This window comes from Pseudopipra pipra, chromosome W (assembly GCF_036250125.1).
Source record: "Pseudopipra pipra isolate bDixPip1 chromosome W, bDixPip1.hap1, whole genome shotgun sequence".
Taxonomy (NCBI): Eukaryota; Metazoa; Chordata; class Aves; order Passeriformes; family Pipridae; genus Pseudopipra; species Pseudopipra pipra.
This window is the reverse complement of record NC_087580.1, coordinates 6,995,507-7,011,010: the sequence shown is the minus strand read 5'-3', so window position 1 is coordinate 7,011,010 and position 15,504 is coordinate 6,995,507. Positions and strand designations below refer to the sequence as shown.

The 15,504-nt window shown below is 54.0% G+C and overlaps 1 protein-coding gene and 2 long non-coding RNA genes across 3 annotated transcripts; all 3 read left to right on the top strand.

The window, feature by feature from the left end:
• Positions 1-4,813: 4,813 nt before the first annotated feature.
• Positions 4,814-9,565, top strand: LOC135404822 (ankyrin repeat domain-containing protein 26-like). The gene is made up of 4 exons (XM_064639553.1): positions 4,814-4,923; positions 6,594-6,726; positions 7,929-8,210; positions 9,557-9,565. Exons 1-4 carry the CDS (start codon positions 4,853-4,855, stop codon positions 9,563-9,565), a joined length of 495 nt encoding a protein of 164 aa, XP_064495623.1. The 5' UTR covers positions 4,814-4,852.
• Positions 9,566-10,631: 1,066 nt separating this feature from the next.
• On the top strand, positions 10,632-12,529 carry LOC135405181 (uncharacterized). Its single transcript, XR_010425779.1, has 4 exons — positions 10,632-11,481; positions 11,836-11,981; positions 12,093-12,343; positions 12,462-12,529. It is a non-coding gene; the product is annotated as an uncharacterized LOC135405181 (long non-coding RNA).
• Positions 12,530-13,300: 771 nt separating this feature from the next.
• LOC135405745 (uncharacterized) lies at positions 13,301-13,927 on the top strand. Its single transcript, XR_010425995.1, has 3 exons — positions 13,301-13,510; positions 13,635-13,760; positions 13,854-13,927. It is a non-coding gene; the product is annotated as an uncharacterized LOC135405745 (long non-coding RNA).
• The last annotated feature ends 1,577 nt before the right edge of the window (positions 13,928-15,504 follow it).

Sequence of the window (15,504 nt, the reverse complement as noted above, 5' to 3'; positions counted from 1 at the left end):
GAGCAGCAGAGCAGAAATTCACTGTTGGCATCTGGCAAAGCAGCAGGAGAGAGCAGTTGTGAGGGGAAGGGGGGTGAGGTGTCTGCTCTTCAAGAGGGACAAGACAAAGGAGTTGAGGAATTGTTGGGAACTCTGGCATGGAAGGCTTGGAGCGCTGGGTGGGCATTTCTTGAGAGCTGTGGTGGCCCCACTTCGTCCTGAGCCTCATTTGATGGCAGTGTGTCCAGAGGCAGCCCGGCTCCAGGCTGAAGCAAAAAGCCAGAGCGGGTGATGCGGGAGCTGCTCCAGCGCCTACCGCAGCCTGCGGCCCGGTGGGAGCGTCCCGGGCCCTGCCCCGGGGCGCCCTGAGGCGGGGCAGTGCCCACTCCCGCCGGCCGCCCTCACAAGGCCCAGGCCGCCTCCTTCCCACAAGGCCCAGCAGGGCCGCCCTCACACCTGCCCCGCCCTGCCCTGTCCCACCCGGCCCCACCCTGCCCCGTGGCCTCTGTCACACCCCACGCTGACGCGCTGAGCCTTCCACCAGCCATTGTGACGCCACAGGCGCCAGTCGGGCACGGCTTTGTTGGTGCCCGCAGCCGGCGCCCAGAGCTGCTGTAGCCTCTCGGGGAGCAGCAGCACATCCCGCTCGGGGAGCATTGCGCGCCTGCATCGCCGTCTTGGCAGCTGCAGGCCACGACCACTGCGCAGGGCGACCTCGTCTGCCTTGTGCTTCATACCCTGTGCCCGTCCTTATTCTCGTCCCCTTTGTCACCCTCCCCCTAAACCTCGCCCCGTCCCATTCCTCATCCCCACTTGGCTCCCGGCAGCCCGCCGGGGCCTTCTTGCCCTTCCTGCTGCTGGGAGCTCCAAGCAGGGCCATGCCGTGGCTTCTGAGCAAGAAGCGACGGCAGTCGCCCTCCAGCAGCCCCAGTGGGCAGCCCTGGGCTGCCACCAGCTCCAGCAGCGCCTCCCAGCTCCGGGAGCAGGGGCTGGGCAGGCTGCACCGCGCGGCCGCCCGCGGTGACCTGGGCTGGCTGAGGCGCTGGCGCTGGTACGTCAAGGTAGTCGGCATCGACAGGCCAGACCAGGAGATGCGGTGAGTTCTGGGCCACGCTGATGGCACACCTTGGCTGCTCCTGAGCCAAGCTGCAGTAGTCCTCGGCAGCCCTCTCTTAGGGACAAGGCTTGAAAAGTGACATTTGCCCTGTCAGCTGGGACAGGGAACTCTTGAGCTTTTCACTGCTCGGAGCTGCCGGCCGGGCTCCAGCGCTGTTGCAAACGCGTGTTGCCCAGCTGCCCCTTGGCCGTGCTCTCTCTGCAGGGCTGTTCTGCAGCTGCTCAGCCCTCACCTGTTCTCTTCTGCCCTCTGGCTCATCAGGGCAGGGTTGCAGCAGCAGCAGCAGCAGCAGCAGCAGCAGCAGGAGGAGCAGAGTCCGGGCAGGGTCCCCAGGGTGCTGGGTACAGACACAGCTTGGGCTCGTCCTTTGTCTGTCTGGGTTAAGAGTGTCTGTTTAATTTTTAGGACACCTCTACATCTGGCTTCGGCCAATGGCCATGCAGATGTCGTCAGATATCTGCTAAGAAAGAACAGCCAGCCCAACCTCGCTGACAGCTTCAAGAGAACAGCCCTGATGAAGGTGTGTGGAATGCCTTCTGAGCTTGGAGGTGGGGCTCAGTGCTGGGGTGTTAAAGGGGAGGTGTCTGGCAGGATTCCTTGCAGGGCAGGGCCATAGAAACACACCTATTGCAATGGGCAGGGCACAGCCTCTGTTAGCTGATCTTTGAAGGTGGTCTTCTATGGCAGCACTCAGGAGCTGAGGGAGTTGTGACAGAGGGGGATGGAAAAGTTGGAAGCCTTTCCCTTTTGGTGTGTTGTTGCCAGGCAGTCCAGCAGGAGCAGGAAGAATGTGTTGCTGTTCTGCTGGAACACGGTGCCGACCCCAATCTGGCAGACGCTGACGGCAACACTGCCCTTCACCTGGCTGTGCTCTCTAAAAACACAGCTGTAGCAGGGCTGTTACTGGAGCATCATGCCAAGAGTGATGCTCAGAACCAGGTAACCTTGGCATGTGGCTAAAGCTGCTCTTTCCAACAGCTGCAGAGTTTGTCTGTGTCTTTCTAATGGGGATTCTTTCTCCTTTTAGTGGGGATTTACCCCCTTGAAACTTGCAGCCTTGCAACAGCACGAGGAGATTCTGGAGTGCCTTGTGAACAAAGCAGCTGACAGGCCTGCTCAAGGCCAGGGGGAAAGGTGAGGGCTTTGTCAAAACAGCCCCCGGGTGTTCTGGGTAGTCTGCAAGTGTGACCCAGACGAGGGGCGTGGCAATGAGCTGGGAAAAAGAAGGAGCAGCCCCGTGGAAGCAGTTCCCCGTGGGACTGGTGAATGCAGGTCTGCCCTTGGCTGCTCTCGTACCTCAGGGGCTCTCGTCCTTTGCCCGCTGAGGTCTGCAAGAAAGCCTTGTCTGTGGTGCCCTCCCCCCACACAGAGCCAGAGCCCCGGGGAAACTTGCCAGTAGCTCAGCAGCGTGGCTGCTCTGCAGGCCAGGGGGGTTTGAGGCACGGCAGAGTTGGGGCGTTCAGTGCTCTGAAGGGAAGCGTTGGGGGAAAGAGAAGCAACACTGTCCCAGGGGACACGAGGGGCTCCGAGCACAGAAGGAGAAAACTTCCTGCCATGGAGATGGTCAGGGGGTCGAAGGGCTTGCCCTGGGAGTTTGTGCAGCCGCATCTGGGGGGACTTTGAAGAGCAGTGCAAGGAGCCCTGAACAGCACGGCCTGAGCTGGTAGTTGAGGCTGCTTTAGGGAGGCCCCTTGGAAGAGAAATTCTCCAATGCTTCCATGGACTTGGCTTTGCTTTCCCGGAGCTTGTAGGAAAGGGGGGAAGAGCTGTTTTGGGAGCAAGCAGGGGAAAACTGATGCAGGATCAGACATGTTTCCGATGAAATTTTGCATGCTTTAGGAGTGCTCTTGTGGTTCCTGGAAGCCATGAGGCTCACCTGGAGGAAGATAATCTGCGCTTGCAGGAGGAGCTGGACAGGGCTGACGCGGAGGTATGGAAAGCCTGTCCCCACAGGGATAAACCTGGGGGTGCCTGTTGCTTCCTATCCATCCTGAAAACTGACAAATCAGTGTTCATTGTGTTCATTGGGGAGTAGAAGTGAAGCTTTGAAGGGACTTGAATGGATTGCAGTTCTTTGGGCAGAGGGGATGCACACAGACATGCAGCACCTGAGTTCTTCAGCAGCAGCTGGCTCCTCTCTGGAAAAGCTCCCCTGACAACTGTGGATTCTTCCCGTGATTTTACAGCTGCAGGAGGAGGAAGGAAAGCATCTTCAGTCTGAGCATTGTGTTCCTGACTTGAAGACTGCCTTGGATGCCAAGACAAGAGAGGCAATAACTTCCTCCCAGGAACTGCAGGACCTCCTGGAAGAAGACGTGCAACAGTAAGAGAGTAACCCAGTGAAGCGAGGGGTCTGTGGCTTTGGGGGATTGGGTGGAAACAGGGGGACAGTCAGTGGGATTTTGAAGGACACTTCTGCTGTGGCTTCTGTTCCTCAGCACAGTTTGTCTGGCATTGGCTTTTCTGGTAATAAGAGCTGTATTTCTTCTTAAGCTTTGCAAGTGAGAACAGCAGATTGGAAGGCACTGTCCAGCAGCCAAGAGAGAGCGTTGAAGCCCTTCCGAGAGCCCTGCAAGCCTCTGCCTCAGTAAGCTGGTGCTAAATTTGCCTTTTTGTGACTCTTGAGCCTAGTTGCCTATTTCTGTGGGGCAACTGTCAGATGAAGTTTTCCTGCAGAGCCTGGGGAGCTCAGTTTCTGCCTTCTCCTCAGCAGAGGCTGCTCAGAAAGCAGCCTGCTCCTTTCCCCAGCTGCTACAAAAGCCCTGAGGGTATTTGGTGTGCTGAACACTGGAGGAATTCTTAGATTCTAAATGAGGAGTTTCATCATGAGCTCCAAGGGACCCAGAAGTATTGTTGCCAGAAGTGTCTCCCAAATTCTTAAGTAGGTCTAAAGTTTCTTCTTTCTGTGGGGGAATCTTTCAAGTGTTTTCTAGGCTGGTTTCCAGTAGATGATAAATACAGTTGCCATGGCCACCCCCTTGAGAGATTTTCCCAGAATTCACTGCCTTTAGACCATGCTGAGTTTCCTTTATTTTTTTTTTCTGTGCACAGGGTGGTGAACTTTCCCAGCAGCTGGACATGGAGCCTGGAACAGGCATGCAGCTCGAGGCCCCAAACCAGGCTTTGCAAGAAGAGCTGTCCACTCTGCTTGGGAAGTGTGAAACACTGGAGAAGAGCAAATGTCAGCTGCAAGAAGAGGTGACAAAACTCCACCACCATTTGGAGACTTTGGTGCTGGATGGCAGCCAAAGAGAACAGTGTACAGGAGAGGTGGCAGAAGGAGCTGACCAGGAAAGAAGTGCAAAGCTACAAGAGGTCAGCCTCGTTTTGCAAGTAAGTGAATTTCTCCCCAGTGTCCACAGGCTCTTCATTAGGAGCTTTGAAGCAGAGTGCTCATTTGGGCTTCTTTCCCACTGCAAAGAATTGTTTGCCCTGGTAGCTCCTGGGTTGTGCCTTGATTGCTGCTGGGAGTGAGGAGGCAGAGCCGCCTCTCTGAGTAAGGCTGGGCCCTTGGAACTGGGTGTGTGCAATTTTGTGCTGGGCAGAGCTCTCTTTTTCTTGTGGTGGTTGAAGGTGCACTGTCTCCTTCAGGCACAGGCAGCCCACCAGGCCCCACTAGGACAAATTGAAGGCAGTCATTGTGAATCCATGAGAATCCAGTTGGAAGAAAGGATTAGAGATCTGGAAAGTGAATTGGACATGATCAGAAACACCCAACAAGAGAGTGCTTCTCGTAAAGAAGCAGCACAGGGAGGGATGGAAATGTACAAAGAGCTGTATGTGGAGGAAGTGAAAACCAGAAGATGCCTGGCCAAGAAAGTGGAAAGGTAAGTCCATGCTTGTTTGGAGTGGTAATAAGAGACTCCTTTTTCTTCCTGCATTCTCCTTGGGAATCCATCTTCTACATCTGGCCAGCATTATTGCCCTCCATTGGCCACCAGGGTCTGATGGAGTTGCCAAGACACTCTCCTTGATATTTGAAAAGTCGTGGCAGTCAGGGGAAGTCCCAGGTGAGGGGAAAAAGGGAACCCCACTGTGCCCATCTTTGAATGGGGTAGAAAGGAGGGCCCTGGGAACTGCCAACCTGTCAGCCTGCCCTCTGTGCCTGGGGAGGTGATGGAAAAGATCCTTCTAGAAGCTCTGTCAAGGCACGTGGATGACAGGGAGGTGATTGGAAGCACCAGCACAGCTTCCCAAGGGCAAGTCCTGCTTGACCGACCTGGTGACCTTCTAAGATGGAGTGACTGCCTCAGTGGACAAGGGCTACCCATGTCATTTCCCTGTCATTCTGGAAAGCCTTTGACACAGTCCCCCACAACATCCTTCTCTCCAAAGTGGAGAGAGACGGACTGGATGTGTGAACTGTTAGATGGATAAGAAATTGGGTGAACAGTGCCATGCAGAGGTGGTGATCAATGGCTCAGAGTGCTGAGGGCCATCAGTGCCGAGTGGTGTCCCTCAGGGGTCTGGACTGGGCCCAGTGTTCTTTAATGTCTTCACTAATGATCCAGAGGAGGGGATGGAGTGCGCCCTCAGCAAATTCGCAGCTGACACCAAGCTGAGGGGTGTGTTTGACACAGGTGATGCCATCCAGAGGGCCCTGGACAAGCTGGAGAAGTGGGCCCATGGCAATCTGCTGATGGTTTACCAAGAGCCAGTGCAAGCTGCTGGCCGTGGCTCAGGGCAGCCCCTGTATCAGTGCAGGCTGGGGGATGAAGAGGGGCAGAGCAGCCCTGCCGAGAAGCCCTTGGGCTGGAGGAGAGGCCGGACATGAGCCGGCGATGTGCGCTCGCAGCCCAGAGAGCCAATTGTGTCCTGGGCTGCGTCCAAGGCAGCGTGGCCAGCGGGTGGAGGGAGGGCATTCTGCCTCTGCTCTGCCCTTGGGAGAGCCCAGCTGGAGTGCTGCATCCAGCTCTGGGCTCCTCAGCACAGCAAGGACCTCCAGCTGTTGGACTGAGCCCAGAGGAGGCCACCAAGGTGCTTGGAAAGATGGAGCACCTCTGCTAGGAGGAAAGGCTGGGACAATTGCAACCCTTCAGCCTGGAAAAGAGAAGGCTTTGGGGTGACCTAATTGTGGCCTTTTGGGGTGAGAAGGGAGCCCACAAGAAGGATGAAGAGAGTGCATTTAAAAGAGCAGGTAGTGAGAGGACAAGGGGGAATGACTTCAAACGGAAAGAGAGTAGGTTTAGATTTGATCCTGGGAAGAAATTGGTTGCTGTGAGGGTGGTGAGGAACTGCAACCGGTTGCCCAGAGAAGCTGTGGATGCCCCATGGCTGGAAGTGTTCAAGGCCAGGTTGGATGGGGTTGTGAACAAGCTGGTCTGGTGGAAGGTGTCCCTGCCCACAGCAGGAGGCTTGGAACTGGATGATCTTTAAGGTCCCTGCCAAGCCAAGCCATTCTAGGCTTGGATGCTGTCTGTGCTGTTTCTGTGAGACCGTGGGGGAAAGGGTGGTTCTTCCTGTGTTTCATGGGTTTCTTGACTAATTTGCTGTGCAGGCTGGAAAAGCTTCTGAGGATAGAGAGGAGGAAACTCCGGGTTAATGAAGAGAAAGGAAGTCAGTCCCAGCTGGAAGAAATGAAGAAGAGATATTCTGAAAAGGTCAAGGAAGTTGATAGATTCCAAAGAGAGGTGAGCTGCGCTCTGGGTGGGGCTCTTTGGTTGTGGTGTTCCTTCTTTTGAAAGCTGGGAGATGCTTTCCCTCTATTTCTTGTCGTGTGGATGTTTTTATTCCCTTGGCTGCATTTTGGATGTGATGGGCTTTTCTTAATGCTCCTCCTGCTGTTCCAGTGGGAGATGACTCGAACTAATCCAGAGGTAGTTCTCCTTCTGGGGAAAGATGCAAATGTTGAGGGCAAAGCAGTAGGTGTAAGGGCTGATGGAGGCCAGGCTGTCCTGCAGAGGAGGGGCAAGCCAGGAGTGGCAGCCAGCCTGGCAGGGTGCGTGAGCTGAGGGGCCAGGGAGCCGTCCCACAGGCCCTGAGCAAGAAGAGCAGAACAGGTCCCCTGAGAGTGAGTGGGGTCAGCCAAGAGTGCAGATCCCCCGGCTGGGCCTGAGGGATGGGCAGGTCTGCCGTCCTGGCAGGACATCACGTGCATGGGCTGAGAGCAGTGGGGCCCAGCTCAGGCCTGGCTGCAGCTGGAGGGAGGCTGTGACAGCGTCCTCTGGGTGTGCCAGATGAATTGCTGCCCTGGCAGAGAGGGGAGGAACAGCGCTGTCACTGGCAGGGCACCATCAGCCCCTGAGCCCTGTCTCAGGCACGAGCTGAGCAGGAGGCACTTGAGGTTTTGCTTTTCTCCACAGTGTTGTTGCTGCCCAGGGCACGAGGAGGACAGGGGCCTCCCAGGGGAAAATCTGTCCCTTCTTGCTCACGGGGAGCTGTTTCAGCCCATCCTGTGGCGGGGAGCCAGAAGGACTGTTCCCAGCAGTGCTGTTGAGGCTGCTGTGCCTGTGCAGCAGTGGCACAGAACCTCTGATCCCTTCTCCGCTCGTCACTCGGATCCGTTGCTAAAGCGGCGTCTGTCAGAGTCACGCTTGGGTTTGAAGGCATCCCTGTAGAATGGCTTCCTGCCTTTGCAGTCATTCCTTTGGAGTCCAGAAGCTTGGAGCATTTTTGCATGAGGAACTCCAAAAGGCTGGGAAGCTGAGGAATCCCATGACAAATGATGGGAAAGCTGTTCTTGCTGGAAAAGAAAAGCCTGGTTGCACTTTGTGTCTAGTCCTGAGCCAGCAGATGATGAATAAAGTCTCCCTGGGCACCCCCTTTTGGGGTTTTCCCAGAATTCACTGCCTTTGCCTCCCACTGAGTTCCTTTTTTTATTTTCTGTCTGCAGGTTGCTGAACTTTCCCAGCAGTTGGACAGGGAACGTGAACAGTGCACGCAGCTGGAGGCCAAAAATCAGGCTTTGCAAGAAGAGCTGTCTGCCCTGCGTGGGGAGTGCGAGAACCTGGCCATGGACAAATGCCAGCTGCAAGAAGAGCTGGCAAAACTCCACCATCATTTGGAGACCAACGTGGTGGATCGCAGCCAACTCGAACAGTGTAAAAGAGAGGTGGAAGAACAAGCAGACCAGGAAATAAGGCAAAAACTCCAAGAAGTCAATGAGTTTTTGCAAGTAAGTGAATTTCTCCCCAGTGTCCACAGGCACTACGTAAACTTCTCTTGTGGCCATGGTGTTTGGTCTTTTTCTTTTGCTCCTGTATTCTGTGGGTTAGCTTCTGTCTTTGCTGAAGGCAGTGGCAGAAGGCAATGTGGTTGGGCAGGAGTGCTGTCATGGGTGTGGAATGTGGTGGCAGGTCCCTGAATCCAAAGGCTGCCCAAGGCAGATTCCCACTTTGCAGTGCTTGGGGGATCTCTGTGCGCTGCTCTGCTTCTCACTGCTCATCCTTGAATGGGTTTGGCAGCTTGCAGCTGTCATGGCCAGACCTACAGGTGCTGCTTTGTCCTTGTAGGAGGTGAAAGTGCTCAGAAAAGGAGTCACTGAAATTCCAGTGGTGTGGGTGAGGGGGTGGAGGTGGATGTGGAAGCTCTTCTTGTCTTTGAAGAATCCTTTTGGACATGCCCTGTCCTACAGACCCAGTGTCTCTTCATTAGTAGCTTTGAAGCAGAGTGCTCATTTGGGCTTCTTTCCCACTGCAAAGAATTGTTTGCCCTGGCAGCTCCTGGGTTCTGCCTTGGTTGCTGCTGGGACTGAGGAGGCAGAGCCTCCTCTCTGAGTAAGGCTGGGCCCTTGGAACTGGGTGTGTGCAATTTTGTGCTGGGCAGAGCTCTCTTTTTCTTGTGGTGGTTGAAGGTGCACTGTCTCCTTCAGGCACAGGCAGCCCACCAGGACACCTTAGAAGAAATCAGAGCCAGTCATGTGGACTCACTGAAAAAACAATTAGAAGACAGAATTAGAGATCTGGAACGTGCACTGGGAAGGACAAAAAGCAACCAAGCAGAAAGACCTTTTCAAAAGGAATCCACCCAGGCAGAAGTGGACAAGTACAAAGAGCTGTATCTGGTGGAAGCCAAAACCAGAAAAAGCCTCGCCAAGAAACTGGAAAGGTAAGTCCCTGCTTTTTTGGACTGGTAAGAACAGACTCCTTTTTCCTCCTGCATTTTCCTTGGAAATCCCTTTTCTGCATCTGGCCAGCATCAGGTGTGAAAGCAGAACGTGGCATCTTTGTGGGGAAAGTTCCTTCAGAGCCTTCCCTTCCTCAGACCTGTCTTCCTTTCTCTTTAGAGTTCCAGCAGTAACCCCACAGCAGCACCACTCTGGCATTATTGGTGTCTTTTCAAGTTGAGGTTGTTTTAGCAGGCAGTCTTTTTGCCAGTCTCTCCTCTCCTCATGCCGTGGGTGACAGAGAAGATGAATCTTGTGCCCTTTCCTGTTTGAATAAGGAGAGGCCTCTGGGAGAAGAGAGTTGGATTCTGTGAATCCAAAATAAGGCGGCTCTTTCTTGGCTTCTGTTTTGGCAGCGGGTCTGAGGGTTGAGCTTTCCTTGAGAAGGCCAGGGTAGGCCAGAGTTCTTCTGGAGGTGACACTGGCTGCTCCTTGCACTTGGTGTGATTTCTTAGAAACAGGCCCTGTGAACAAGCTCAGATCAAAGGATGTGCTTGTTTTGGACGCTCTTCATGCCCTTGGCTTTTAGAAGTCGAGTAGTAGCCAAGGCTGTGGAGGGGAACTTTGCAAAAGCCTTCCTGCCAGAGATGACTCTGTGTGTGCTTGTGAATGTTTCAGAGCTACTGAGAGACTTGCAGTGGCCAACACCAAGCTCTTTTTGGAGCGCCACAGAAGCAGATCTGCAGTCCCAAGCAGCGCTGTCAGCGGAGTTCTGGCTGCAAGTCCACTTCTGGATTCACCTGGCCTGGGACATCTTGGCATCAGTTTGGGACTGAGCAGAAGTCTGGCTCTCAGAACACCACCCAGACACCTGTGGTAAAGCCCAAGACTTCTGCTCATCAGGTTGGTACAGATTTTCCAGAGTGGTCAAAGGCCAAAAAGATTGAAATGGAAGCAATGAGCTGTGGAACTCCATTCTTTTCCAAGAGAAACTGTGGGAAAGAGCTCTGTGGCACAGGAACCTCCCACCTAAGTTCTACCCTAAATTTACACGTAGTAATCTTCTGTAGTATGTGGGGTTTGGCAGGAAGCCAACTCCAACCAGCTACAGATGGTTTTGGTGTCAGAAGTGGGATTGTTTTGGTTCCTTTGGTTTTGTTGTGGGAACATTGTCTGGGAAAGCTGCCAAGAGCAGGTTTGTTTGTCAACATCCCCCATTGTTTTGGGACACTCCTGGGAGAGCTGCCAAGAAGGATTGTGTTTATCTAAACATAGCTTTGTTTAGGAACAAGGAGAAAGAAAAATAATAACAATGGCCTTTTTACTAATTTTTTCCTGATTCTTTCTGGTTTTGTGCCTGTCCCAGGACATCCTGTAAGGGACCGTTCAGATGGATGGAACAAATTGCTTCCTTTCCTTAATTTCGACATCCACAGCCTAGTAACCAGTTTCCTTAATGGTGGCCTTCAAGGTTTGGTAGCAAAGACTCCAAGATCAGCTTTAACCCATCCCTACATTGTTCAGTGACAATGATCCTAGTGGTGAAGGCAGCGAAAATGCTACTTAAAATTGGAGAGGTGGTGCTGCATTGGTCCCCTTGTTGTACGAAAGGAATCGCTGGAGCTTTGGGGACAAGAAGTGCCAACGGCCACGACAACTGTACACAGGCAACAGTATCGGAGGAACCGAGATGCTGTGACCCCCATCCATCCATCCAGTACATCCATGACATCATTGTGTGGGGGGACACAGCAGAAGAAGTTTTCGAGAAAGGACAGAAGATCATCCAGATTCTCCTCGGGGCTGGTTTTGCCATCAAGAAGAGTAAGGTCAAGGGCCCTGCCCAAGAGATCCAGTTCCTAGGGCTGAAATGGCAAATGGACGACACCAGATACCAACAGACGTCATCAACAAGATTGTAGCAATGGCTCCACCCACAAACAAGAAAGAAACCCAAGCTTTTCTGGGAGCCATTGGCTTCTGGAGGATGCACATCCCAGAGTACAGCCAGATGGTGAGCCCTCTTTACTTTGTGACCTGTGAAAAGAACAATTTCCAGTGGGGTCCTGAACAACAACAAGCTTTCAGGCAGATCAAGCAAGAGATTGCACATGCCGTGGCTGTTGGAGCAGTCAGGACAGGACCAGAGGTAAAGAATGTGCTCTACTCTGCAGCTGGAGATAAAGGTCCCTCCTGGAGCCTCTGGCCAAAGGTGCCTGGTGAGACGTGAGGGCGACCACTGGGTTTCTGGAGCCGAAGCTACAGAGGTTCTGAGGCCAATTCCACCCCTGTGGAGAAGGAAATCTTAGCAGCCTATGAAGGCATACGAGCAGCTTCAGAGGTAATTGGTACCAAAGCACAGCTCTTCCTGGCAGCCCAGATGGGACCCCAGCATGCAAAGTGTAACTAGATAAGGGAAAAAGGGGTAGGGTTTATCCATTTTAGGGAAAGGGTGGCCAAAAAAGGAAATACTGCAATGCAGCAAACTTTGGCCAATCGGGGAGCGGGGTCTAAGGATACAGACATCAAGGGGAGTTTTCATCAAACAATTTCAGGGGACAAACAAGGGGAAAACTACAAGAAATGTTAAGACACAACCGTAAAACTCGAAAGGCATTGGGTCTGAACTTCTTGACAACTTCATCCAGGGCTTTCATCCTCTGGAGGGTCACACATTTCTTGTTGTCTTCTCCAGCTTTCAGATTCAGCAATGTCCTCACTCCTGACAGACCAGGGTCCCCTTTCCAGAGTAATGGAGGAGCACCATGATTTTTTAATCCAAAATTCCCGGATTTGAATGAAATGCTCTGGAAAGGCTCTGGAAATCATTGGGTGTTCACAGTGAGTCTCTGATTTCCCATCCCCTGCTTCAGATGTGAAAACATGTTCCTTGCAGTCGGAATGTAAACTCATCAGCTCCATTAAACTTGAGCACTATATCCCATCATCCAGATCATCAATGAAGATGTTCACCAGGAATTGCTGATCACTGGCCTCCAGCTGGATGTTGCATTCCTGATCACCACCCTGGCCAGCAGATTTCAACCAGCCTGCTGTCTGCTCATCCAGCCCATACTTCATGGGCTTCTCTGTGAGGGAGCCCTGTCTGTGTCCACTAGTACACACATTCATTTGGATTTTAAACAATCAAACAGAAGTGAGAGTTTTAAGAGCAGAATTATTTTTCAAAGGGAAATAGAAGGGTAAGAGTTTTCAATTTTAATGATCATGTTTTACATGATGCTAATTGACATCTAGTAGAAATGAGACAGCACCTTAAGAGACAAATCTACATTCTCTATTTATGCCTCTGAATTACAGGTATGGCTTTGATGGAACGAGTGCCTTCAAGCTCCACTGGCAGGCACTGTTTGAAAACTATTTGGGTGATTTTGGATAAGAAATGAAAGATGCAACAGCAGGAAGCCATTCAGCAATCCCTGACAAGGGAGGTCCACTGTCAATTGCTGGGAGGGCCCCCACCTGTTTCTTTTAATGGTGCTCCCAAATCCCACCCCTTGGGCCTCCCATCCCATCCTTTTTGGTCCCCTCAGGCATCTCCTCCCCAGGATCTGCTCTGTGTCCTACCCAGGGTCCCCAAACATCCTCCCACTGATCATTCCCAAAGCTTTTCTTTCCATCTTTCCCCTCAGACCTTTGCCTTTCACCCAGGCCACTGCCCTGGTACCTCCCAAGACCATTCCTTGCCTCCCTCTCCACTCCCAACCATCTCCAAGTCCCCTCATTTTTGTCCTCCTCCATCCTCCTCCTCCTGTCCCCACCAAGCCTCTCCCTTGCAGTCCCCATGTCCCTACACTTGAATTCCTTTCCCCTCCCCTGCATCCCACACAGGGCCCCTTCAACACCCCAATCCCAGTCCCGTGGGCTTCCCAGTCCCCCCCAGTTCAGCATCTTTGGGTCCCCCCCAACCTCCCCCCACCCTCCCTGCAGGCCCTGAATTCCCCTGGCTCTCCTTGTCTCCATCCCCACCCTGGGCCCTGCAGGCACAGGGGTTGGAGGTGAAACTGGGTGCAGTGGGAGCAGGGGGAGCAGAAGGGATTTTCCCCCTCAGACGGGGGCAGCCCTGGGCTGGGGGGGCTGGGGACACCCGTGTTCCTCCCCCAGCCCCACAGGGGCCAATCCTGCTTAAACTTTTGCTCTCCTTGCCCAGGCACTCTTGGCAGGAACCCAAAATGATCTGCGGGAGGTGAGTGGGCCGGGGGGACTGGAGGGCATCCAGTCTGGGAACTGGGGGACACTTTGGTCCCCCCATCCCTCGCTGGCACCGGGGACATCCCAGTGACCAGCCAGGGCTCCTGGTCTCTCTCCAGGTGGATTTAGTGGAAGTTGGGATCCTGAAGATGGCTCAGGTGGGTACCAGGAGTTCTGCCTGAGTTGGGTCCTCCCCTCACATGGCCATGACACTTCTGACCATCCCAGTCTGCCCCAGTATACCCCAGTGCACCTTCCCAAGGATTCCATTTCTTCCCCCAGGCTCCCAATACATCCCACTGCACCCAGTGTGTCTCTGAGCCTGTCTTTGTCCCCAGCCCCCTGTGGTTGAGAAGGTGGTGGGTCTTGTTGGTGAGAAAGGCGTGGCTGCATCCCTGGATGTCTGAGGTGAGCAGTGCCTGCAGGGAGAGGGGTCAGGACAAGGCCCCTCTCATGTTGCAGTGGACTTTGGGGGTGACATTTTGGGGCTCTGTCTTTCAGGACTGGTGGTGACACCCGTGCCCTGTCCCCCTCCAGTGGCATGAGGAGATGATCATCCCTGGAAGAACCCCCTGTTTTTTCTCAGAGCCCAGGGGCATTTCCCCTGAATGATCAATAAATCCCTTCAGCAAAGCTACTCTGCCTGATCTTGTGTGTGTGTGTTCCCATCTCCATGTGTGTGTTCCCATCTCCATGTGTGTGTTCCCACCTCCATGTGTGTGTTCCCATCTCCATGTGTGTGTTTCCATCTCCATGTGTGTGTTCCCATCTCCATGTGTGTGTTTCCAGCTCCATGGGTGTGTTCCCATCTCCATGTCTGTGTTCCCATCTCCATGTCTGTGTTCCCATCTCCATGGGTGTGTTTCCATCTCCATGGGTGTGTTCCCATCTCCGTGCCTGCGTTCCCGTGTCACTGTCCCCTCCTTCTCCAGCCCCTGCACACCCGGAGCCTCTCTGGCTGCTCCCCTGCCATGAGCAGAGAGGCTCAGGGGGCTCCTGGAGGTCTCTGCACACGAGATCCCCTTCACCCCCTCCATGTGCATCCTGAGCAGTGCAGGCTGGGGCATCATGGAATGTCCCTGCTGGGGGCTGGGCCAGGCAAGGGGCACACGGGGCAGCCCCTGGAGCACCTGGACCTCCCCTGTGCTCTGGGAGGGATGGGAAAGGGGATCAAAGGAGCCAGCGGGTGTCAAATGCCCCCAGATCTCAAGGGCCAGGCTCGGGGCTGAAGGGATGGGGAGCAGCCCTGCATCCAAGGCCATGGGGACAGTGGGGGATGAAAAGCAGGATGGGAGCCAGCAATGGGAGCTCACAGCCCACAACCCCCCGTGTCCTGGGCTCATCCCACAGCGTGGGCAGCAGGGCAGGGGGGTTCTGCCCCTCTGCTCCACTCAGCTGAGACCCCTCCTGCAGTGCTGCCTCCAGCTCTGGGGCTGCCTCAGGGTGTGGTTTTCTGTTGAGGAGGAAAAGGCAGGACTGAGTCAGGTCAGACTCTATTGGCAAAATGTGTCTCTCTTTTTAGGAAGACCTCTCTGCATCCCCCTCCCCTGAGCTCTGGGTTTTGCTGGCTGATGGGGGCTTTGAGAGCAGGGACCCTGTGACAGGCTCCCGAGGAATCCTCCTTGCTGTGAGAGGCAACTCGGAACACGGGGTGATCCGAGATTAAATGTGCCTGTGACACATCAAAGCATCTCCAGCCCTGCTGTTCACAGTTTGCCCAACTGCAGAGCAGAGCTGAGGGGATTTGCTGTAGTTTTGTTACAGTTTCACTTGGAACATTTAGAAGTAAATTTGGATGGCTGAAATCCCTGACATTTCTAATGTTCTCCAAGTGAAATCTCGTGGGTCCTGGGAGGCAAAGGGATGGTCTCAGTGCAGAGAGAAGAACTACGCTGGCCATCACTCCTGTTCTCAGCCGCCCCTCGCTGGCAGCTTGGAGCTGAGGGAGGATCACACTAAGGAGCTCCCTTAAAAAGAGACAGGGCCTTTCTGGGAGCAGGGGAATCCGGGCTCAAAGGGCAGATTGACAGACTCCTTGTCTTTTCTCAGGGTGCCTGATTAGGATCTCCTCTTTCTTCTCCCAGACTGCTGCACAGAGGGATCATTGCAGCTGCCCAGAGCATTTCTATGGCTCTACCACCGAGGTGTCCTC

Bases quoted from the DNA above. Each gene is read 5' to 3' on its own strand.
- LOC135404822 (XM_064639553.1), top strand. From the start codon at position 4,853: ATGGAAATGTACAAAGAGCTGTATGTGGAGGAAGTGAAAACCAGAAGA. The intron at 4,924-6,593 runs GTAAGTCCATGC...TTTGCTGTGCAG, and splicing joins CTGGCCAAGAAAGTGGAAAG to GCTGGAAAAGCTTCTGAGGA. The intron at 6,727-7,928 runs GTGAGCTGCGCT...TTCTGTCTGCAG, and splicing joins TTGATAGATTCCAAAGAGAG to GTTGCTGAACTTTCCCAGCA.